Source organism: Dipteris shenzhenensis, chromosome 21 (genome assembly GCF_047967505.1).
Source record: "Dipteris shenzhenensis isolate YYH24624 ecotype China chromosome 21, Dip_SZ_1.0, whole genome shotgun sequence".
NCBI lineage: Eukaryota > Viridiplantae > Streptophyta > Polypodiopsida > Gleicheniales > Dipteridaceae > Dipteris > Dipteris shenzhenensis.
Window position 1 is genome coordinate 17,316,821 of NC_141616.1, and position 24,818 is coordinate 17,341,638.

Here is a 24,818-nt window from a genome sequence, read left to right on the forward strand (position 1 = left end):
AGATGCCAAGGAAGGGTGCCATTCCTGAGTAAATCACAGCAACTTCCCCTTTTTTGATTGTAATGTTTAAAGAGGGAAGTCTCTAGAGCTGCTGTAGATACTTCTGGACCGTGTCAATCTGTGTCAATGCATAAAAATCAGCCAAAGATTGCTCAAGGATGAGCGGGAAATAGAAGTGGTGACTATCAAACTCTTACACTACTCCCTTGTGGTGGGTCCATGCAGGGAATCTCTCATGTAGCGCCACCAAGTATGGGCATAATCCTACAAATGCATGCCAACAAAGATAATATGCTCACTTGGGTATAGAAGCGGAAGTTGGGCACAAACTAGTTCAACCTACAACGGCCTACAATGGTTTGAAGATTTTCAGGAACACATCTGAGGGGCAGATCTACAATAATAGAAGAGCCATAGATGATGCAAGTGTTGGATGCGGGGAGCTATGAAGGCTGCCTTGTACCCAGCTTCATAACTAGACGTAGCAACTGTAGGCTCTTTCTAACTGAACCAAGATGCATGAAGAGCCAAGCATGAAACACTTGCCACCATGAGACACCCTTAATGTCGTAACATCTAGCCTAGTCATTGTCCATGAATGCATACATAATGAGTGACGACTTATCATCATATAACAGTCCCAAATGCCGTGTGGCTTTCCCACCCTCTTGTCACCAAGCTGCTCTACCATGTTGAAGTCCCCTCGTACTATCAAGAGTTAGCTTGTGGTGGCTATTTGCATTTCATCTTCAGGTGTCTTGTCTACTATGAGATCCGAGGGCGTTTCTACTGCCTCTTTAGAGATAGTTATGGAGTTTTGGCCCATTCTCTCCTACCTAGACCAGCGATGTTTGGTTGCTTTCATTTATGAGGTGCTCAGACACCGTGATAGGATACTCCGAGCACGGGGACAGGTGCAGACTTCCTCCTCGACTGATACTTCTTAGAGCTCTTTCAGCCAGATCACATAGACCCCCACGAGACGAGGCCTCGACATGACCGTGACCCGCCGGAACCTGTGACCCGACAACTCAGACAGAGGGTTGACTCACAGATCATACTTGGGGACATCCCCTCCTTGTTTAGGGTCAGAGCCCGACCGACGGGGGTCACAGTGGCCCTGGTCAGACGTAGAGCTACGACTAGGAGACGTACCAAGATTGCACCCTTGGGGGGGCGACAGTGCTCTATTGCTAACCTCATGCCTCCACTTCCACATCCCCATCCATCTTGATGTTCTACTGCTGTTGATGATGGTTATGATGATGCTCAGATATATATATATATATATATATATATATATATATATATATAGTTGAGATATGACTATGTTGTACTTAGGATTTAGTGGTGTCATTTTGCATTTTCTGCATTCTGCATTGGTATGGATGCTCGTTTAGCAGCTCCACTACCACAGCTCATTGTATCAGGTTTCTCACAGTCTCATAAACCCATTGGTCTTCTGAAGACTTTAATAAACTTTCTTTCTTTCTTTCTAAAGGACAACCCGATCCCTTATCTGATTGAGTGCATAGATGTTGAGCACCCCAATCTGGGAGCCCCCTATGAGAACGATGATCCACTAAGCCCTGGCTGAATTAATTCACCAAGTGCAATAACAATGTGAAGGATTGAGGCTGAAACTGAAATGCATACTCTTCATGTGATCCAAGAGCACCATACCAAAAGTATGCCTAGGTGGAAGCTTACCTATTGAGGCGCATTGTCTCTGAATAAGTTTATGCTCTCAAAGGAGGAGAATGTCAATTGGTGCATGAGTGACTAAGGGGTGAAGCTGCTCCTTGATGACCTACTTCCTATAGTGGGTAGGCAAGAAACCGATAACATTGGAGAGACTTCGATCTATGAGGGACCAGCCAAAACTCCCACAATAAACCTCGCCCTTGAAGGGGAGGAAGAGAAATTGGTATTCATTGGGAAAGATCTCACACAAGAAGAGCAAACAAAGCTAAAAGCACTCCTAATGGAATACCGAGACTGCCTAGCATGGTCATACAAGGAAATGAAGGGAATTTCACTAGAAGTGGCAGTATACACGATACCTATTAGGGAAGGTGTCCACCCTAAGGTATGTGGACCTTATTGAACAAATCCTTTAGGTATCCCAACTGGACTAGGAATCCTAACAAGGCCATACTAGGGCTAAGTGGAAACAAAGCTCCCTCCATGGTATGGCTGAAGTATCCTGGATACATCTCAGGTATATCTAGAAACTACAGAATATTGTAGCTGACAACCCTTGTTCAAGAGCAAGGATCAGCACCCCCTTGCAACTTCAGCCATCAAAGTCCATCTGGGAAAAGTCCCTACTGAGAAGTTTGATGTCTGTTAGATGAGGCATGTAATGTGAAGGAAGTACTGCGAGGTATCTATGAAGATCCTAACTTCTTGTGAGAGCCAAATAGTTTACTTATCAGGGTATATCCATGCTCTGTAGTGATGTCCTTCTTGAGAACTTTGAGTTCGTCTTCTATGAAAGAAATGATCTTTGCTACTAATGGGTGTGTAGGGGGATGCACCATGCCATTATGCACACCAATCAAAGATGGGAAGGACGACTTGGATCTTAATTTAATTGCAAGGTGAAGGGGAAAGCAAAGAAAGGGGCTGGCTGAGGGGCGCAACATGCAAGGGTGTGTGTGCCTGTGTGTATGCAAGTAGCGTGTGAGTGAATAATTGTGTATGAGTGATGTGTGTGTAAATGACTACGTGTATGATTGGTTGTGTGCCAGTGGCTACGTGAGTGCGCAAACTGTGTGCGCGCAGCTGTATGTGTGTGTGTGTGTGTGTGTGTGTGCACTGAAATGTAGTGTGAAAGAAAGCGTGCATGTGTGAGAGAGGGTGTGTGTGCTGAAATGTATGTGTGAAGAGAGAGAGAGAGAGAGAGAGAGAGAGAGAGTACAGCTATGAAATAAATTTCTCTTAATGGAAGGTTCTTTTGACCCAAAGAAAAAAAGAGAGTGGGTGTGTGAGTGTTTGTGTGTTTTAGTGAAAGAGTATGCTTGTACTTGTGTGTGTGTTTTAGTCTGAGTGTGTTTAGGTGTCTGAAAGGGTTATGTGTGAGTGAGTTAAAGGCAAGGGCAAGGTGAGGCGGGCAGAAAGAAGCGTGAAGGCAGGGAAGACAAGGTGAGCCAGAGGGACTTCAGGAAAGACGAGATAAGGATTGGCAACTAGAGGCTGATGAGGTGCAGATGAATGAAGAAAAGGCTGAAACAAAGATGAGGGCTGGTGAACAGGGTCTGACAGAGAAGGTAAACAGAGGGGCGACCAACAGTGCTGGCGAACAGAGAGCTGGTGAACTAACTGCTGGCGATTTTGGATTGACTAGCAGAGTGGAGTCGAAGCAAGGAGCGGCAAACAGCAGGTGTGATGGATGGGAGCAGGGTTGGACCGCTTAGGGTTCAACAAGACACATTTTTCATGTCAAATTTTGCTGTGAACTAGACTTTGATGTCTCGTATAAGTTTACCATTTGAATTAGTAAAAATTAAACCAACTTCTCCATCTATTTGTCCCTCATAATCCCTTCTTTTTTTGATCTTCACCTTATATGTGTTATGTTTGTTGTTCTCCTCTGCAGTTCCTGGTTTCCATGCATTGCCCAAGTCTGTGTTCTGTGTGTCGTACTAATTGCTACACGGAATCCCTTTGCTCTTCCTTTTAGAATGCAGGTGGAAGCTAGGTATATGTGCTCCACTCTGTGGGAGGTTTGAGATAAGGAAGTTTGAAATGGATGAGGCAAAGGAGGGGGAACCGATGAGATAGCCACTACATCGTACCCTCCAATTTGGGAAGGAGGTGAAAATCTTTGACGGTTCCCATCTCCCCATTCCATTGTAAATAACCAAATTGTGTGTAGAGCCCTGTTGTGAAAGTGACATGCTATAACTTTTGACATCTACATGCCTTTCTGCAGAGTGCTGATCGATATTAGTGTCACTTGACTGTATGTCTGGTAGCGTGATAAGGGTTAAAGTGTTTTGTAAAGAGGATTCCACACTGCAAAAAAGGTCCATATTCTGGTAAAGGGTGAGGATGGAATTGGATCCCTCTGATCATTGACATTTTGCATATCATTGCATTGCCTATGGGAAGTAGCATGTGAACAATTCAACGATGTGAGGGCGAATGTATGCCGAAGCAAAATGCTGTGGAGTGTCATTATGTTTCAAGATCTTGAAGATACCTTGATCTGTTTTAGACAAACAGAGGGAATGACTCACCCAAGATAGAAAGTTCACAACACATAAACTACACACATGCAACTTCTATAAACAACTCAGAGAACACACAATGAACTGAACCCTGAATATATTGCAGCATTCAAAATAGTGAACCTTGAACAAAATTCACTTTAGGGTTCCAAAGTGAAGGTGCCTCTGCTGCACCAAATCTCCTGCTCTATGTGGCTCAGGGGGATGCTTAGGTAGGCTAGGGTAGACAGGAACAAATCGGTAGAACTGTACTGAAGAAGCTTGGGGGGAAGATGTTTATACAGGGGCTGGAACAGCGCCTGGACTGGCTGACTGCCAGTCGGAAGTCTGGTCTGTCAGCCTATCTGGCTGACTGGCTCCTGGCTGATCGGCCTACAGCCTATTTAAAGGACCCATAGTGGGGTCTTCCCAATGAGGGGGCTCCTGTACTGCAGCCTCCTGCAGCTCATGCTGAACCAATGGACGGCCTAGTAGCCCTCACAAAATAAACAAAAAGGATATCTCCCTCAGGCCTTGCCCCCGAAACAGGGCATAATAACACCTACACACAATACCCCCCAGGCAGGCCTAATTTCCTTGATGGGGCTCAAAGGCAGGCACTGCCATATTGTAACACCCCCTCGCAGCACCTGGTTGTGGGCCTATACCTACACACTGAAGTAAATACTCCACTGCTCCCGAGAATTGTAAGAAGGTCAGTTACAATTCTCTTTCGTTGAACAATGAACAAGCTCCACCAAACCATCCGCAATCAGCTGCCAGGTGCAATGACAATCCACCTCATATGCTTCGTGCGTTGTGAAACACTAGATTGTTGCTATAGCAATGCAACTTTCACTATCAGACTGGATCAATGAAGGATTGCCTTATGTATGCCCCAAATTTATTAACAACTTTCTGCCAGACAGCCTCGCTCAAAGTGAATCTTGCTGCGCTGTACTTTGCTTTTATCAATGATAGCGCCACGGTCTGCTGCTTCTTGAAATGAGACCTAATCCAAGCAAGCAACAATAATTGTAGTAGATTGTCACAAATCAACGTATTCAGCCCAATCTGAGTCAGTGTATCCTCCAAACTCAGGTCCTTGAGGGTAGAACTGTGAGAGAGAGGAGAGTGAGAGAGCAAGAGAGCTGAACGTAACGTTACAATAGATGAAGTTAGTACAACAAGAGGGAAAGGTTTTGTCTAAGTGACAAAACCTTATCCTTCACTAACCGTAGTTAGTGAACTAACTGTGGTTAGGGGGAAAAACCTCAAATGAGGGAAAAGTGCCCCTAACCTACTTATTACATTAGCATGTCATCTACATAAAGAATGATGACCAAAATATCCCCCCCATCCTTCTTGATGTAGAGGGTGCTCTTAGTTGGACTATTGTGCAGCCCCTTGCTAGTTAGAAAGGCATCAATTTTGGCATACCATGCACGTGGGGCTTGTTTCAGCCCATACAAAGCTTTATTCAGCTTGCATACCTGATGTGCATTTCCTGAAATTTCAAAGCCCGGAGGTTGTTTGACATAAACCTCTTCCAACAAGTCTCCATTAAGGAAAGTTGCTTTAATGTCCAATTGCTGAACATTCCATTCAAAATTTGCAGCCATTGCTATAACTGACCTGATGGTGGTCATTCTGGATGTAGGAGCAAAAGTCTCCTCATAATCTATGTTCTTTTTCTAAGCATATCCTTTTGCAACCAGTGTAAACTACTCGGTGCTTTCTATCAATTCAGACAATGGATTTTGCAGAGGCGTTCGAATGAAATGATTGCGAGTTGCCAAACACATATACTTGAACTTAAGAGTTTGCAATTAAGTTGGAATTAAGACTTATATAGCTTAAACACAAAGTGACATCATTGGAAATTGCAATATGATTGAGGGGCCAAGACGGCCCCCCCCCTTTATCCAGGCTCACTTTATTCTTGAAAATGGAGATACAAGACAAAGTTGCAATGCACCTTCCAAACTGATGAACTCAGTGAAAACCTAGGACCTAGATACAAGACTCAAGAGCATATGTGCAAGGTAGACAACAAAAAGGAGGACTCCAAGCTCAGGTTTCAACTCTTGGCTTGCCCAATCCACAAGGAAGAAGCCTGCAACAATCACCACTTACATCCAACATTAGAGGCAAGCACTAGTTTCTAGAAAGATAGTAGAAACAACATGAAATAGTGCTGTAAATGAGATAAACTTGACAATACAGGCTCCCTTCGTGACTTGACCCTTTTGTAGATGAAGTCCTTGATGCCTCTGAAGCTACCTCGGGTGAGGAGAGTGTGGAAATGGGGCTGGAATGAGAACAGCTTAGAAAACTGCATGTAGGCTAGAGAGAGAAAGCCTTTATGGAGTGATAGCTGTAGAGAGAGAGTGCCAATGCTGATCCCAGGGAGGGGATGTAAGAGAGGAGTTGCTGCTGTTCCAGAGGTGCACATAAAGGCAGATATCTGCAAGGGAAATGGGCTGGAACAATAGAGAGAGAAATTTTGCAGTAGAGAGAGAAAGACTGCAGCAGGAGAGAGAAAGGGGCTGTGGCTGCTCTAGGCTAGGAGAAGGAGAGAGGATGCTGCTGCTGTTCCAGAAGAGCTGAGAGGGGACAGATTTCTGGAGAGGAGGGGCTGGAACTGTAAAGAGAGAATGTGCTGCTATAGAGAGAGAAAGTGCTGCTGAGGTGAGAGAATGGCCTAGGGAGAAGCTGGCTGCACCCAAGGAGCTGGAGAGGTTCTGCTGCATCAACCAAAAGGAGAGAGAAGAAAAGTGACGAATTTTTCATGTAGGGAATGAAGGGGAGAGGCCTTCTTTTATAGGCTCTGCCCCCCCCCCAGGCTTAGAGTGGAAGGTGGACACTTGTCCCAGATTTTTGGTGGGCTGCAGTCCCAAAGAGGATAGCCCACAACCTGTCCCAAATCTACCAGATTTGGGGCCAGACACTTGGCGTGCATGCCCTGCCACTTGCCATGCATGCTGCCACATGTGTGGGACAGGTGGACTGACCTGCCAGTTCAGATTCCATGTGGCAGTCTGCCACGTGTCACTCCCAAAAACCCTAAAATTTCAAAGTTGTTAGAATTCAATTCTGATCGCACCCACGGGTTCCTAACGGCTTGGACTATCTATTGACGTACTCTAAGGTCATAATTGAGCCATACTGAGCTCATTTGTTTGTCGTCTTATCTTGTATCTCCATTACTCTTGGCATGCTGCCAGGCCCACACCCAAAGCTCAGGGAACATTCTCTTGAATGGTTCCTAGGTCAGTATGCAATCTGTGCATTTGATTGGTCCCATGTTTAGGTACTCAGGTGGGGTGTGGTTTCCAGATGTCCCTCTCAAAGAGAGGCCATCACTCTTGTGGGTCACTAATGCCCATAACCCCAAGCAAGGGGGTCCACCCTCAAATGCTAGACCTAGTCCCCATTGTCTGTAATTGAGCAGTAGGAAAACATTTCATTTCTTAATAAGCATACTATTGAAAAACAAAAAGAAATAGTACCAAGCAAGTGGATACATGTTGAAGCAGGATGACATTCCATGCGTCTTTCATTCGGTTGTGCTCAACTGAAATGCTTCCTCATAAGCATCCAGGATTTCAGGACACTCCTGAAATGTAGCTATGTCCACCCATTGGGCATGGGTGGATGGGAGCCCTCTGAACTTCAAAGATACATCTTGCGAGTCGTGCCTCGACGTCTCGTAGTGCAGTTATGCAGAATAATTTGATCTGGGATCAATAAGATCTCAGTGTCCTCTACTTCAGGTGTATCGTCCAGTGTGGGCTCTTGAGGTGGTTTCCCGATTAAGGGTTTCACCAAGCTTACATGGAAGACATCGTGGATCTTCCAATGCTCTGGAAGTCTCAATCGGACTGAGACATCATTTATTACCTGCAACATCTGAAAAGGACCATAATATCGAAAGGATAGCTTGAAGTAGATGCGCTTTTTGCCTACTTTGGTTTTTAACCGGGCTTTCTCAAATTTCAATAAGACCCATTGACCTTCTTTCACTGCAAACGCCCTCTGTCTTTTATTTGCAGCTGCTCTTTGTTTCTCCTGTGCCTTTTGAATGGCTGCTCGAACCGTGGCATAAGCAGAGTCATAATCCTCCACGAGTTGATCAGCGGCAAAGATTTTCTCTTTTGTTTGCATGAGTGGAGTTGGTAAAGATCTACTATATACAATTTCGAAAGGAGCTTTTCCAGTGGAGGAATGAATTGTGTTGTTATAAGCAAACTCCACAAGAGGAAGGAATTTCTCCCAAAAGGTTTGCTGGTCATGCACATAAAATTTCAGCAAATCCAAGAGTGTATTATTCGTAACTTCAGTTTGGCCATCCGTTTGAGGATAAAAAGCTGAGGAGAAACTTAGAAGGGTTCCAAGGTTCTCAAACAAAGCCTGCCAGAAGTTACTAGTGAACTTTGAGTCTCTATCTGATACTATAGACTTGGGCATGCTGTGGTGTCTAAAGATGTGTCTAATAAATAAATGGGCAGCTTCAGGTGCCTTGAGATTCTTTCTGCAAGGAATGAAGTGGGCTTGCTTGCTGAATCGATCTACTATCACCCAAATCATGTCATGATTTTGATTGGTCCTGGGAATTATTGTAATGAAGTCCATGGTGATGTGTTCCCATGGTCTCTCAGGAATGGATAGGGGTTGAAGTAAACCATTTGGTTTTCCTCTCTCATACTTAGCTTTTTGACATGCGAGACAAGCTGAAATGTAGGCAGCAGTGTCCTTTTTCATGTTAGGCCAGTAGAAAAATTTATCCATGGCTGAAAAAGTGGCCACAATACCCCTATGACCAGCATAGGGTGGGTTATGGCTTTCCTCCATCACTTTAGATCTAAGCTGCTTTGTGATACATAGTTTGTTCTCCATGAATAAATAGCCATCCTTGATGTGGTAGGCATGATGGGTGCCTCCATCTTTCAAATGTGCCCATGGCTGAGCAAAATCAGCATCTCCCTCATAGAATTCTTTGAGGGCTGTTAGCTCATCATGATAGGGAACTGAAATATGGTGAAGCCGTGGTCTACGAGAAAGGGCATCAACCACTACATTCTCTTTTCCAGGAGTATATTGTATCTGGAAATGAAATGATTGCAGAAAGGTAGACCATTTCATATGTCTCTCTCTGATCAGAGGTTGAGTTAGAAAATATTTAAGACTTTCATGATCAGTTTTTACAAGAAAATCTATCCCTAAAAGATAATGTTTCCAAAGTTTGAGAGCATAAATTACAGCTAAGAGTTCTTTTTCATAGATATCATAATGAAGTTCAGCATCTCTTAGCCGTCGGCTTTCAAAGGCCATAGCATGACCATCTTGGATAAGAGAAGCCCCAAGGCAATCGCCACTGGCATCAGCTGCTACTAGGAATGGTTTCCTTAAGTCAGGAATGATAAGTACAGGAGCTGTAGTCAGGGCATGCTTTAGAGCATTAAAAGAGTCCTTTTCTTTTTGGGTCCATCTGAACTTCAGATTTTTCTTAGTGAGATCATGTAGAGGAGCTGCAAGTTCAGCAAAATGCCAAATAAACCTTCGGTAATATGAGCATAGGCCTAGAAAAGACCTTACCTCATGGGCATTCTTCAAGTCAGGCCACTCTATAATTGTTTGTATCTTGGCTGGGTCCATACGGACACCTTCTCGTGAGATAATGTGACCAAGATAGTGAATCTCAGGAAGAAAGAACTCACTTTTCTTCTCATTGATGTGAAGAGCATTTTCAGCTAATATTTGAAATACAATCTTTAGATGCTCCTTATGCTCTTTCTCATTCTTGCTGAAAATGAGGATGTCATCAAAGAAGACGGCAGTGAACTGTCTATAGTTCCTGAACAACCGTTCCATCAGCCGATTGAACGTGGTTGGGGCATTGGTAAGGCCAAATGGCATTACCATATATTCATACAGCCCAAATGTGGTTCGGAAGGTTGTTTTATGAATGTCCTTAGGTACAACTCGTACCTGATGGTAGCCACTCTTAAGATCTATGCGGCTGAAAATTTCAAATCCTCCTAAACGATCAAGGATATTGTCTATACGAGGAATCGGGAAACGATAACCTGTTTGTTTAAGGCTCTATAGTCTATGCACATCCTGAAGGTTTTATCCTTCTTTTGGACTAGTAAGACAGGAGAGCAAAAAGAAGAACTACTGGGTTGGATCAATCCCTTGTCCAAGAGTTCTTGGACTTGCTTGAAGATTTCATCTTGTTGAGATTGACTAACTCTATATGGGGGTCTATTTGGAGGTGAAGACCCTGGAACTATGTCAATTTTGTGATCCTCTGGTCTCTCAGGAGGGAGGTGACTAGGAAGTTCCTGAGAGAAGCAACTAGAGAATTCCTGAAGGAAATCTAATCTTTCTTTTGTGAGAGGATCTGACTTTTCTTCACTTGGTTGCTTATCGTGTACAAATACTAGAAAAGAACATATCATTTCTTAAGCAAATTGGGAGATCATGCGTGACTTACCATAGGAATGGTGTTTCCTGAAACTCCCGCTGTAATGCTCACATCTCTACCCTTATGTTGGAGGGTTAGAATATTCTTCACATAATCGATTCGGGGGTTGACTTGCTTATGCCAGGGCATGTCGAGAATTACATCTGATCCTTGAAGTGGTGCCACCATGAAGGGTAGATGATCCAAGTACCCCTGGATGTGTACCCGAAGCTTACCTTCTCTTCTTGGTTCTTGAAGGCTGCAGTTGCCTCCAAGGCTTCTCCTTTATCCTCTGGGGCTATCCCCAAGTTCTGTGCCATCTCATAAGAAATAAAGTTGTGAGTAGCTCCACTATCGAGCAAAAACAAAGCGGATTGATCCTTTACCTGACCCCATGTTTTCAACAAACTATGGGTGTCGTTTACAGCTCCCTTTTCTGGAGGTGCTTCCACCTTGTTAACTACCAAAACTGGCTTTTTGGGGGCTGCTTCTTTGTTGCTGCTGTTTTTGGCAGCTTGAGGGCATTCATAGAAGTTGTGGCCTCGCTCGCCACACTTGAAACACCGCCCTTTGGAGTAATACTTTTGCTTTTGTTGTGGAGACAATGAGCTGAAAGTGCGGGCTGCTTTCTTCGAAGGAGGCTGGCTGGCTGACTTTTGCTCTTTTGGTGTGTCCTTTGCTGTCTCCTTATCCTTTTGTTCCTTGGAAGAGGTTCCCTGGGACTTCCGCTTGTTGTTGTTGCCGTTCCGCTTGTTGGAGAAAGACTGTTTCTTCTCCACCTTCAAGGCGATGTTGATGGTGTCTTCGAGAGAAGTAGGAGTGGCAATGTCCACCTCATGCTGAACGACATACCATAGGCCAGCAAAGAACTTCCTTTGCTGCTCTTTTTTATCCTTCCTACTGAATGCTTGAACTTTTAACAAAGTATCCCAAAAACGATCAACATACTCGGTGACTTTCTCTTCTTGGCGTTGGCGGAGGATGTCCCACTGCACCATTGTATCTCTCTTAAACTCCTTAGGCAAGAAGTGCCTCATCAAGTTCTTCTTGAAGTGCTTCCAGGTGTGGGCTTGTTGTCCAGTGTTGACCATAGCTGCCCACCAGAGTGAAGCACGGTCTTGCATGTGCAGGATGGCAAACCGGATCTTCGCCTTGTCTTCGTACTCGTCCCCCTCAAAGAAATACTCGAGGTCTCGAATCCAGGCCAGCAAGACCTCGGGCTTGTCCTCTCCCTTGTACTTGGTAAACTTGAAGAGCTTATCTCCAAGAGGTACCTTATGCTTTGCATACCTTCGTCTCCGTGGACATCTCGAAGGAGATGGTGGACTCCGATGACACCGTCTACCTCGAGGAGGGGAAGAAGAGGATGATCTTCCCTCCATGTTGGAGTTATTGTTGTCCGCACGGCCTCTTCCTTGGGATTGGGGTCCTATGTCATGAGTTTCTGCTTGGTTGCTTTCCAGCACTTGAACCTGTTGAGCAATGTTTGACAAGAGAGCACTTAACTCATGCAGGTTAGGAGGAAGGTCAGGTCAATTGGCTGCCATGATGACAAGATAACTCAATGAAGGAGAGACTCAACAAGAGAAAGCACAGAGTACAGGACCACTGCTTAAGCTCTGATACCAATGTAAACTACTCGGTGCTTTCTATCAATTCAGACAATGGATTTTGCAGAGGTGTTTGAATGAAATGATTGCGAGTTGCCAAACGCATATACTTGAACTTAAGAGTTTGCAATTAAGCTGGAATTAAGACTTATACAGCTTAAACACAAAGTGACATCATTGGAAATTGCAATATGATCGAGGGGCCAAGACGGAGCTCCCCCCTTATCCAGGCTCACTTTATTCTTGAAAATGGAGATACAAGACCAAGGTGCAATGCACCTTCCAAACTGATGAACTCAGTGACAACCTAGGACCTACATACAAGACTCAAGAGCATATGTGCAAGGTAGACAACAAAAGGACTCCTCCAAGCTCAGGTTTCAACTCTTGGCTTGCCCAATCCACAAGGAAGAAGCCTGCAACAATCACCACTTACATCCAACATTAGAGGCAAGCACTAGTTTCTAGAAAGATAGTAGAAACAACATGAAATAGTGCTGTAAATGAGATAAACTTGACAATACAGGCTCCCTTTGTGACTTGACCCTTTTGTAGATGAAGTCCTTGATGCCTCTGAAGCTACCTCGGCGGGTGAGCAGAGTGTGGAAATGGGGCTGGAATGAGAACAGCTGAGAAAAACACCCTGTAGGCTAGAGAGAGAAAGCCTTTATGGAGTGATAGCTGTAGAGAGAGAGTGCCAATGCTGATCCCAAGGGAGGGGATGTAAGAGAGGAGCTGCTGCTGTTCCAGAGGTGCACAGAAAGGCAGATATCTGCAAGGGAAATGGGCTGGAACAGTAGAGAGAGAAATTCTGCAGTAGAGAGAGAAAGACTGCAGCAGGAGAGAGAAAGGGGCTGTGGCTGCTCTAGGCTAGGAGAAGGAGAGAGGATGCTGCTGCTGTTCCAGAAGAGCTGAGAGGGGACAGATTTCTGGAGAGGAGGGGCTGGAACTGTAGAGAGAGAATGTGCTGTTGTAGAGAGAGAAAGTGCTGCTGAGGTGAGAGAATAGCCTGGGGAGAAGCTGGCTGCACCCAAGGAGCTGGAGAGATTCTGCTGCATCAACCAAAAGGAGAGAGAAGAAAAGTGACGAATTTTTCATGTCAGCCCCCCCCCCCCAAGGCTTAGAGTGGAAGGTGGACACTTGTCCCAGATTTTTGGTGGGCTGCAGTCCCAAAGAGGACAGTCCACAACCTGTCCCAAATCTACCAGATTTGGGGCCAGACACTTGGCTTGCATGCCCTGCCACTTGCCATGCATGTTGCCACATGTGTGGGACAGGTGGACTGACCTGCCAGCTCAGATTCCATGTTGCAGTCTGCCACGTGTCAGCTGCCACGTGTCACTCCCAAAAACCCTAAAATTTTAAAGTTGTCAGAATTCAATTCTGATCGCACCCACGGGTTTCAAACAGCTTGGACTCTAAGGTCATAATTGAGCCATACTGAGCTCATTTGTTTGTCGTCTTATCTTGTATCTCCATTACTCTTGGCATGTGCCAGGCCCACATCCAAAGCTCAGGGAACATTCTCTTGAATGGTTCCTAGGTCAGTATGCAATCTGTGCATTTGATTGGTCCCATGTTTAGGTACTCAGGTGGGGTGTGGTTTCCAGATGTCCCTTTCAAAGAGAGGCCATCACTCTTGTGGGTCACTAATGCCCATAACCCCAAGCAAGGGGGTCCACCCTCAAATGCTAGACCTAGTCCCCATTGTCCGTAACTGAACAGCAGGAAAACATTTCATTTCTTAATAAGCATACTATTGAAAAACAAAAAGAAATAGTACCAAGCAAGTGGATACATGTTGAAGCATAATGACAACCAGCCTTGCCTTGTACCGATCAATGGACCCATCTGGTTTTCTTTTGACTTTGAAAACCCAATGTGTACCTATGGCATTCTTACCTGGTGGTAAATCCACGACATCCCAAGTCTGATTTTTATGAATGGACTGCAATTCATCGTGCATGGCATTCATCCAATGCACATTATCCTTTGCTTCTTCGAATGTCTCAGGATCCTTCTCATCAAGAAGAGTTTCTGCATAAGTTGATTCAACTGAAAGGGCCCCCCCCATGTGCCTTACTGTACTACGAGTCCTGCCAGAAAATGGAGCTTCAAGCTTACTCTTCCTGAGAGTCTGAAGCAACCAATGCGGGACTGTTTTGGCTACATGTATCTCTTGAATTTCTTGCCTGACAACTTCATTCACACCCTGAGGTTGTAGTAATTGAGCTGGGGGCTGAATCTGTACATGTGGATCTGGCGGAGGTTGCTGTAAATTCTGAGTTTCAGCGGGGGAACCAAATGCTATAGGAAGCATCCCCTCAAACACATCATCTGAAGAGGCTGGAATCTGAAATTCAGCATGTGTATGTGCAGAATTTTCAGAGAATGTAACATCTCTACTAACAAAAATCTTGCATGTAGCAGGATTGTAGAGACGATAGCCTTTGCTTTGTGAACTATATCCCACAAAGATGCATTTGAGTGCCTTATCTGACAACTTGTGTCTGAACTCCACAGGCACGTGGGCATATGCAACACAACAAAAAACTCTGAAATGGTCCACTGAAGGCTTTTCCCATGCCATGTCTCATAGGCAATGATTGTCTTCAAAGCCTTTGTAGGAGCCCGATTTAAAAGATAGTCGGCACACATGAGGCCTTCCAGCCAAAACCTGTGAGGCAACTTCTTACTTGTGAGCATGCATGATGCATCTATCCATTTCCGTGGCGGTGCGATTCTTTCGCTCAGCTTTGCCATTCTGTTGAGGTGTATGCCTCACTGTAAGCTGATGCATGATGCCTTTTTCTTTAAAAAATTTCTCAAATTCATGAGACATATACTTCCCCCCTCGATCTGTTCGAAGTGTCTGCACCTTGAGTCCTGTCTCATTCTCAACCATAGCCACAAAGTGTTTGAAATGCATAAGCACTTCTGATTTTGCCTTGAGACCATAGATCCAAGTGTAGTTGGTAAAGTCATCTATGAATGTAAAAAAATAGAGATAACCCCCAAAAGCAGGTGTCCTCATGGGACCGCAGACATTACTGTGAATAAGCTGTAATTTTCGTGTAGCTTTCACTGCACCATCCTTTTTGAAGGGAAGTCTATGCATTTTGCCAAGAATGCAGCCTTCACATGCATGAGGAGGAGGAGACTCCAAAGGAGGCAATGCACCAACCATATCATGCCTCTGAAGTGTCATTAAGCTGCCATAATTCATGTGCCTATACCTGGCATGCCATAACTCCGCATTCTGCATCGCAGCAGTGGGAGTGCTAACTAATAATGCAAGATGGGATCTTTTTTCATATAGATCAAGCTGAAAAAGACCCCGATACAAAGTGCCAGACAACATCAAAGCATAGTCATTTTCTTTGTCTCTGACTGCAGACTTGTCATTATAAAAAACAACCTGAAATCCTCCTCTATTGAGTGAGGACACTGAAAGCAAATTCTTCTTTATCCCTGGTACATAGAGTATATCTGAAATTTTGAAATCTATGCCATTAGTGGATGTGAGAATAATGTCTCCCACTCCACACAGTGAATAAGAAGAATTATTCGCACAAGTTACCTTCTTCTTGGTGGGTGAAGAATGCAGAGTTACAAACAGACTCTTCTTGGAAGTGATGTGCTTTGAAGCACCACTGTCAAAATACCAAGTATGAAGTGTCTTATCAACACTAAAGGAGCATTCATCCTTTGAAGGATCATAGTTGCAAGTCAAGAAAGCATATGGGTCATCATCATGAGTGGCTGTAATATCAGAGCTACCCACTGAAAAATCTGAAGTGCAAGGCAGAAAGGCATAGTGCTCTTTAACCAAGTTGGCTGCAACATCTCCTCGATCATGAGAATGTGGAACTGATGCATCTGATATAGCCATATCGGAATCCCTTTTCTTCTCTTTGGCTATGTGCTTTTTGCACTCCCCAATATAATGACTTGCCTTTTTGCAATAATGACAGATGCCCTTCTTTTTCTGCTTATTTGTATCACCCTTTGCCTTATAAGAAGGCTGTCCAGAATCAGCTTTATGCTGATGTGTGGGCTGATTGGCATGTGGCTTTTGCTGCCCTTTACCCTTGGGCTTGAACTTGGAGAGCATAGCATGCTCGCCAGCCCGGGTTGCCATATTTCTGCGAGTTTGTTCCTCCTGCAACAGAAGTCCTACCAACTCGTGAAAGGAGAGAGGATTGCTGCCCCCCCTCAATGACAAATTCAGCGAGGTGTGAAAACCGAGATAGGAATCAGGAAGAGAGTTCATAGTGGTGGTGATCATCTCTGAATCTGGAATGACTTCATCAATATTCAACAATTGTTTCTTGAGGTCCTAAAGCTTTGTGAGGTGAGAATTCATGGAATCTCCCTCCTCCATATGTATATGGGAAAGTTCTTGCTTTAGAAAGGAAACCCTGGCATCATTTCTTGCTGCAAACATACTCTCTAGTATTTCCCAAGCTGCCATAGATGTCTTGCATGACCGAATATGAGGTGTAATGAACCTCTTGACAGAAAGAGAAATTACTGAAAGAGCTTGTGCATCTCTAGAGTCCCATCTTTTCTGTTCTGCTGTGGGAGCTCCTGGAGCAGCTGCTCCAACCACCTGTGCTGCATTTATACCTCTACCCCTGCCTCCAGTTGTAGGAGTGACAGGTGTAGTAGCTGTATCTAGTCTTGCTTCATCTCCATTGACATAATCCCAAAGATGTCTGCCAACCAAGATATTGCGAACCATGAAACTCCAAAAGGAGTAGTTGGTGCCATCCAACTTATCCTCCTGTGTGAGAACCCCGAACACCTCATTGGAGTTGTTCTGAGCCATTTATACCAGATAATATCGAAAAATACAGCAGACTGACCAGGTGAAATCCCTTCCTGGGATATAAAATGCACAAGTAAAATCTCAAAGAAAAATCTGCCCACAGTGACAAATACTGTCACAACCTGTGAAAGGCTCAGAATGCACTCCAATCGTCCTCTACAAATGCTCTCAAAAACTTCCAAAAAACACTGCAGAATTTGCCAATGTCTGCAATGTCACTCAAAATGAGTCCAAAATTGCCTGCAACAGTCCCAAAATGCTTTTACACCGCCAAATTGCATCCGAATGCCAAAAGCCCCAATTTCTTTAGCGAAATTGCATCCAAAAGAGGGCAAATTGCTTGAAAGCCCCAAAAATGCAAGAATTTGCTGTGTAAAGCGGAAATCCCCAAATTTTTGCAAGAAATTGCAACTCAAAAGGGGCAAATTGACTGAAAGCCCCAATTTGCAATTTATTTGCAAAAGAAGTAAATTCTACTGCCAATGTGCTCGAATGTGACTCAAACTGAGTCCAAAAAGCGTGCAAAGCTCCCAAATTGCTCTTCTTCTGCAAAATTGTAATCCAATTGCAAAAGCCCCAATTTCTTGCCATAAATTGCAACCAGAAGACGGCAGATTGACTAAAAGCCCCAACTGTTGCAAAAATTGCAATGCAAGTCCAAAATCCCTAGACTCTTGACAAATCTGTAATCTGCCTGCAATACTTGTCCAAGAATGTACAGAAGCACTAGATTTTTGTCCCAAAGATTGCAATGTGCCTGCTAAATATTACTTGCTGCAAAAATAGAAGTACCTACACCTTGTGTTTGCTGGTGGCAGCAGCGCAGTACGGATGTATGGACTAACTGCCTGCAGTTGGAACGGGAGTGGCATGCACAACTTTGTACGGATGTACGATCATCCTTCCTGTGTAGTACGGGCACGTATGGACGGTAGTACGTCGAACAGCTTTGAAGCTGTGTACTACCAAGCAGCCAACAGGCTGTGCATACAGCCAAATGGCTCATAGCACGGACGAGCAGTAGGTATGAACAATCGGCGCAGATCTGTACGGAGATACTTGTACGGAGCAGGTGGTACGGCGCAGGTACGACGAATGTACGGCCATCAAACTCCAAATCCATACAGTGTTCGGACGTTGTATGGCTGTTCACGGGCATTGTACGACAGTCTGCGCAAGATTGTACGGACAGTCAGCGCAGGTACGGATTGGCGCAAGAGTACCGTAGAGATTGTATGGACAATCAACGCAGGTACGGACTGCTATTGTACGAAGGTACGGATGGCAGATTGGCGCTGGGTGTAATGGGCTAGGAGCTGTGAGCCAGGGGCTAGGCCGGAAGCTAGGAGCAGGGTCTTGCTGCTCTGATACCAAATGTGAGAGAGAGGAGAGTGAGAGCAAGAGAGCTGAACGTAACGTTGCAATAGATGAAGTGAAGTAGTACAACAAGAGGGAAAGGTTTTGTCTAAGTGACAAAACCTTATCCTTCACTAACCGTAGTTAGTGAACTAACTGTGGTTAGGGGAAAAAACCTCAAATGAGGGAAAAGTGCCCCTAACCTACTTATTACATTATAATGGTCACTGCTAGAATATAATAATAATTCTAACAAGAAGATACCAAAATCTTGAGTATGCTTCAGCTATCTGAGAACTCGTAACCTTGCTGTCCAATGTGATTGGTGAGGTGTGGGAAAACCTGCCCAACACACTAATTGCAAAAGAAATATTTGGGTGTATGTTTGTGAGATAAAGAATGCATCCCACCAACTGATGCTATAGTGTACCTTCCACCAAGAGCAAAGAATCATGTCTGGAAAGTTTGCTCCCTGGATCCATTGGAGTAATTATTGGGCTACTTTGTCATGTGGAATCCCTCCAAAAGCTCCAAGCAATACCTGTATTGGCTGAGGAATTTCCCTTCAGGTGTCCTCTGAATCTCCATATCAAGCAAGTAATGAAGCTCAAATGTTTCTAATGAATACATCGAGCATCATGTATCAAAGCTCGACAGTCTGGTGGGGATCTATAACACGGGCATATCATAGTAGCTAGTGTATGGTTTTCAACGTTGCGAGAGCCTATCATGAGATTGAAACTGCACAATTTTCTATGTTTTCAGAGGATGAGTTTGGGCATGTTCCTGGATTCATCTAGATATATACCTCTAGTCCCCCCCACGGTGGGTGTATATACCTCTAGTTCCCACGATGGTGGGTGTACTTTCATGATGTTTTTCAGCTGTTGGTCTCATAAGCTTTTTCGGTCTTCTATCTCTCTCATTTTTTTCTTAGTTTATTGCCTTTTGGGTTCCATTTTTAGGGCTGGGTGAGGATGTACAACTTTGAATTGTAGGATTGGGTTTTGTGAGTCATATGAAGGGGTTTATACACTAGCCTTATCTTCTAACACCCCCTTCCCTTCTAATTAGTGAGATATTTAAGTTACGCTTTGGTAACCATCAAAGGTAGTATGTGTCTTTAGTGGTGCCATTTTAGCATTTGTACTTACGGTTTACTTTTTTTTTTGCAGTTACCAGCAGGATTGGCAGCGACTGTGTGTTGTACTTCACTCGTGGGAGTTGGTTTGTCTGGCGCAAGACAGGCTTTTGCTGTAGCAGACATGGGTGAAGCCTCAACAGGCTTTTCTCTAGCCAGTCCTGAAGTCATGTATGTAATATTTGCCATTGAGGCAATTGCTCTTATTGGAGCGGCTGTGGGAGGTAACAAGTTCAAAAATTTTAATGCTCCTTTACATTCATGATAATGTTCGCAGCAATTTTATAGTACTAGAAGGGATTTTAGGTTCAGTTTGTTTTCGATAATCTGTGTAAGAGCACGCTGTTCACAAAAAACAAAGCATGATTGGAGATTCTTGACATTGATGCCCATCCTTTCGACATAGCTCTCATGCCTTGTGTCAGACAACATATTTTAGTGCAGGAAAGACAGAAATTTGTTTTATTGTCTTAAATGATTATGCCCCAAAGGCAAGAAGTGGAGATTTTATTCACGATGTCAACTCGACATAATGGTTAGCAGTAGAGAGTTGCTGCAAAAGCAGAGTAGGGATAGTCATACTACCTGAAAATGTGCAATGCGATAAGGATTACAAGTATTAATTTGCAAGATGAATTCAATTTCACTTTGACTACAAATATAAAAGGGCTGAGTGTTCAGTTTATGTGTTTTCAAATCGTTTGATTGCAGTAGATTTTCTTGCATTGGGCATAGGCAAGCATAGTTAAAAACACATGCTTGTGTATATAGTATCAAAGAAGGCTTTCTGAAATTATAAGTACATGTCGAGATTATGATTCTGAGAATTATGACTTGACAGTGTGCATAGATCAAGGTGTACAACTAGGCATGCGTGTGCATATATCAATGTGTGTGCGCACGCACACACACAGACATATACATATACATATGTACATACATACACACAGATATATGCAAGTGCGCACATGCGTGTGTGGGTCTCTTTGTCTCTCCCTCTCTCTCTCTCTCTATCTATCTATCTATATATATATATATATAGAGAGAGAGAGAGAGAGAGAGAGAGATGTTGAAACCCCCCAGCCCCTCTCCTATGTATTAGCATGTTGGTACACATGCAAACATATGACACATAAACCTAGGATTTATCCCATCTTGTTAGCTTCGTATTCATAAAAGATTAAGGCATAATTTGTGGATTTCTCTCATTTTGAGCACTTTGTCTATTTTTGTGAGTTATAGAATTCTGAGTTGACAGCTGCAATCATGAGTGCTCAACTGTTGTTAGAATTTATATGCTCCTTGTTCTTGTCAATAGGAAGCAAGGGATGATGACGGTACATTGATAGTCGCCAAATAACGGTTGATTCTTCTTTAACTCGATTTGAACCTGGTGAGAGTATCATAATCGATTGATGAGAAAATTACTACTTTGGTGACTTTGAACAAATCCTTGGCTGTCTCATTTTTTCCTGAATTCATCGCATGGGTGGCAAGAGCCATATACTCCTTTGTCAGTAGATTCTGTTGGAGGTCAACATCTCGTGATGTTACCGGGGCCTTTGCTCTGCCCTTGTGAGGTTAGGTTAGGCAGAGTGAGGGCCTTGTTGTGGGTGTGCCTGCCCCCCGTGAGAGTAGAGTAGCACAGGACAGATCATGCCCACCCGGGGCATTTGCAGGCCCGTTCATATGCCATGTGGCAGCTCATATGGAGGTGCCTATGTGGTGTGCCTGTGGGGCCACCTTTGGGGCAGCATATATGCAGCAGTCCAGCCCCCCAGGAGCCTATTTGTAGGCAAAGGTGGGCCTACCTGTTAGTCCTGATAGGGTATGGAGGAGAGCAGGCCAGTCAGCCGTCTAGGGTCCTAGCAGTCAGCCCTTTTGGCAGGGGAATCAGCCCCCTTTATAGGGCTGCAGGGAAGGCCCTATATACAGGAGGGTCGGCCCACATATCAGGCTGGTTGGCCCCTTATATGCAGACTGACTAGGTGGGTAGGGGCTATATATAGGTCCCTTCCTCCCCTCATTTGGCATTTCCGTTTGGACTCTGGAACCTTTTGAGCAGTCTTGTGGGCGGTCTCTTCAGTAGATGTTTTCCCAAGCAGGCTGTGGGGTTTTGGCCTCCCCTCCGCTCAGCCTCTCCGCCTCAGCCCCCCCTCACCCGCTCAGCCTCTCTCTCTCTCTCTCTCTCTCTCTCTCTCTCTCTCTCTCAAGCAACCAAGATGCCAAATAGGGGTACGAGACCCATGGGACATACACGTCGTTACAAGTGATGTTTTGGAATTGTAGAGGTTTCCCTTGGAATAAGGGAGTCAGTATTAATGCATTCATATAGGGAGCAGATATAGCTTTCCTGGGGGAAACTTGGGAAAGCGAGCTTTGCAGAATCCCAGAAATACCGGGATATGTGGTACATACAGTCTACCAAAAGCAAATTGGAAAGAGAGGCCAAGGAGGAGTGGCATGCATGATCCAGGAACACTTAGCAGACAAAATCAGCATGTACAGAGCTGATAAGCACAAGAGGTTTATATGGCTGAAACTGGAATTTGGTGACTACCCTCTCTTCTTGGCAGGATGTTATATACCTCACCATGAGTCCCCTTTCTATGCTCGGAATGGAATAGATTCAAGTGCTGCATTTGAATCACTATGCCTAGACATTGCAGAACTGAAAGACATTGGCAAGGTAATAGTCATGGGGGACCTCAATGCTGGAATTGGACAGTCGCAATTCCAACCTATTATGCACGATGAATTGGATAAAGAAGCTGCAATTGAAATAGATGCCTTGTGGCACAGGACATCAGAAGATGATACTGTAAATGCGCAAGGAAGAGCACTCGGGTGTATGATGAATGTGCCAATTTTGAATGGGATGCAACGCTTTCCAAGGACCAACAAGATGACATGTTTCTCTGCCAGCGGGGGACATAGTGTCCTTGATTATGTCCTGGCCCATATCAATGCTCTACATGATATAGAAACTTAGACCATCTCCCACTATGGTTGACTCTTGGTATTCCAACTGAAAGAGAAGTGCAGAAATTTGCAGCCACTTCAAGAGGCTTCCGTATTGATCAAGACAAGCAGAAAGACTATGCCATCACACTAGATGCAAAACTGAATGCAATGGCAATCACACCCACATGGGAAGCCCTCAGAAAAGCTGTCCTTGACATTGCAACGCAGATTTTTGGAGAAATTTCCCAGGACAGAAAGAAGAGACATAAAGGGCTGCCCCACAAGAAATGGTATGATGATGAATGCAACCAACTACGCAGTGAGCTGAAACATATTTCTTAACCTCTACAGACAGAAGGAAAAGCAATACAATGCCCTCACGAGGAAGAAGAAAAGAAATTACATTTTAGAAAGGGAAAAATCTGATTTGCTTACATTCATCAAGAATCCCAGAAAGGGGTGGAAACAGGTTAAGGGCCAGAAGAAAAAGGTCATGTGCAATATCTCTGATGAGGAAATGATGGAGTATGTCACCAAGCTCTATAATCATGCCAATGCCACAGAAATGGGAAATGAAACAATGTCATATGCTTCAGCCAGCCCTTTCACTTTTGAGGATGCTGAAGCAGGGTTGAAAAAGATGGCAAATGGCAAGGCCTTTGACCACATGCACATGTGTGCTGAACTCTTCAAATGGACAGAAGACAGGGCACGACAATGGCTGTCCCACATACTGACAAACGCTTTACATCATGGCTTCCCTCAAGATTGGCAAGAGAATTGGGTTCAGCCTCTATTCAAAGGAGGAGACAAAAATTCAGTCACCAATTAAAGGACTATAATGGTCAGTTCCACACTAGCCAAACTTTTTAGCACAGTGCTTGAGGCAAAAATCAGCAATTGGGCTGAAGAGGCCAAGAAGAGAGCCATTGGCGAAGCGGGCTTCTGTAAAGAACATAGAACTGCGGATCACTTGGTCACATTAAGAGTACTCATGGATGAGAGCAGGCTCAAAGGAGAAACTCTTCTGTGTTGCTTTGTAGATTTCAAGAAGGCATTTGATACAGTCCCGAGAGGTGGCCTATGGAAAAGAATGCAAGACTTCGGAGTCCCTCTGGCACTAAGGGTAGTTTCTCTCGCATATACGAGAAGGTATCTTGCAGACTCAGGCAAGAACGTGTAAGAAATCCTAGATTTACTATATTTAGAAATGTGCTAAGGAACAGAAAGAAGACTGAAATAGCAGAGAACAAGGAATATTTGTATTGCTTGAGTGTCTGTAGTATTTGTAGTGTGTCATCCATACAATTGGGCCTCTCTTATATAGAGAGTGAAGAGTCACACATGAAAAGGTGTGTACTCCAAAGTGTATGTGCATGAAGAGGTGTGTATCCCTTGTGAAGGGTGTGACCCTTGATGAGAGGGTACATTACAATAGGAGTGTCTCTTCCATATAATGTCTCTTGTGAAGGGTTGTGCCTCATAGGAAGTGTCCCGTCGAAAGAGCATACCCTTCCACAAGTGTCCATTCATCAAACCATCCATAAGTCTAAGGTATAGAGAAAGGAATACGTCACAGAGCGTGACATCCCCTCCCACTCAAAATAAGACCCTGGTGGAGATAATGAACTGATGTAGAAAATATCACGGTAAATTCTGAAAATACTGTTGTAAAATGTCAGGGTATTGCTGTAAGTCTTCATCAGATTGCCAAGTAGCATCGGAGTCGTCCAGATCTCGCCAAAGAACAAGGAATGCCGTGATAAGTCGATGTCGAGTCTCTCACTGTCGATGGTCCAGAATATGCTAAGGAATAAGGAGAACATAATCGTCATCGATTTCTGGGACATAATCACCTGTAGGAGGAATTGCTTCATCGCCTGGAATATACGTCTTTAGCCAAGAAATATGAAATGTCGGATGGAATTACCCCATGATGGTGGTAATTCCAATTTGTAACTTAAAGGTGAATTTTTCTTAACGATCCGGAAAGGTCCATAGTATCTTGGTCGCAACTTAGGAAACACAGACTTAACCGTCTTATAGCGATGTGGGGCTATAAATAATAGCACCATGTCACCAGTGTCAAATTCTAGGTGACATCTATGTTTGTTGGCAGACCGTTGATACCGCTCTTGCGCTTTTCGCATATGATCCCTGACTTGGAGTAGAATGTCTTGCATTTCTTGAACCAGTTGATCAGCTAGGGCCATTCGATGTTGAAGTATAAAAT

The 24,818-nt window shown here is 44.2% G+C and overlaps 1 protein-coding gene across 5 annotated transcripts in view; it reads left to right on the forward strand.

The window, feature by feature from the left end:
* FLU (Tetratricopeptide repeat (TPR)-like superfamily protein) overlaps window positions 1–24,818 on the forward strand; it is a 61,707-nt gene that overhangs the window by 30,760 nt on the left and 6,129 nt on the right. For 4 of the 5 annotated variants that reach the window (XM_087392768.1, XM_087392767.1, XM_087392769.1 and 1 more), the window contains one exon: window positions 19,656–19,845. In XM_087392768.1, the coding sequence (XP_087248894.1) occupies window positions 19,656–19,845 (190 nt within the window). The remainder of the gene's footprint in view (window positions 1–19,655; window positions 19,846–24,818) is intronic. The other variant, XM_087392771.1, reaches the window with a different exon arrangement.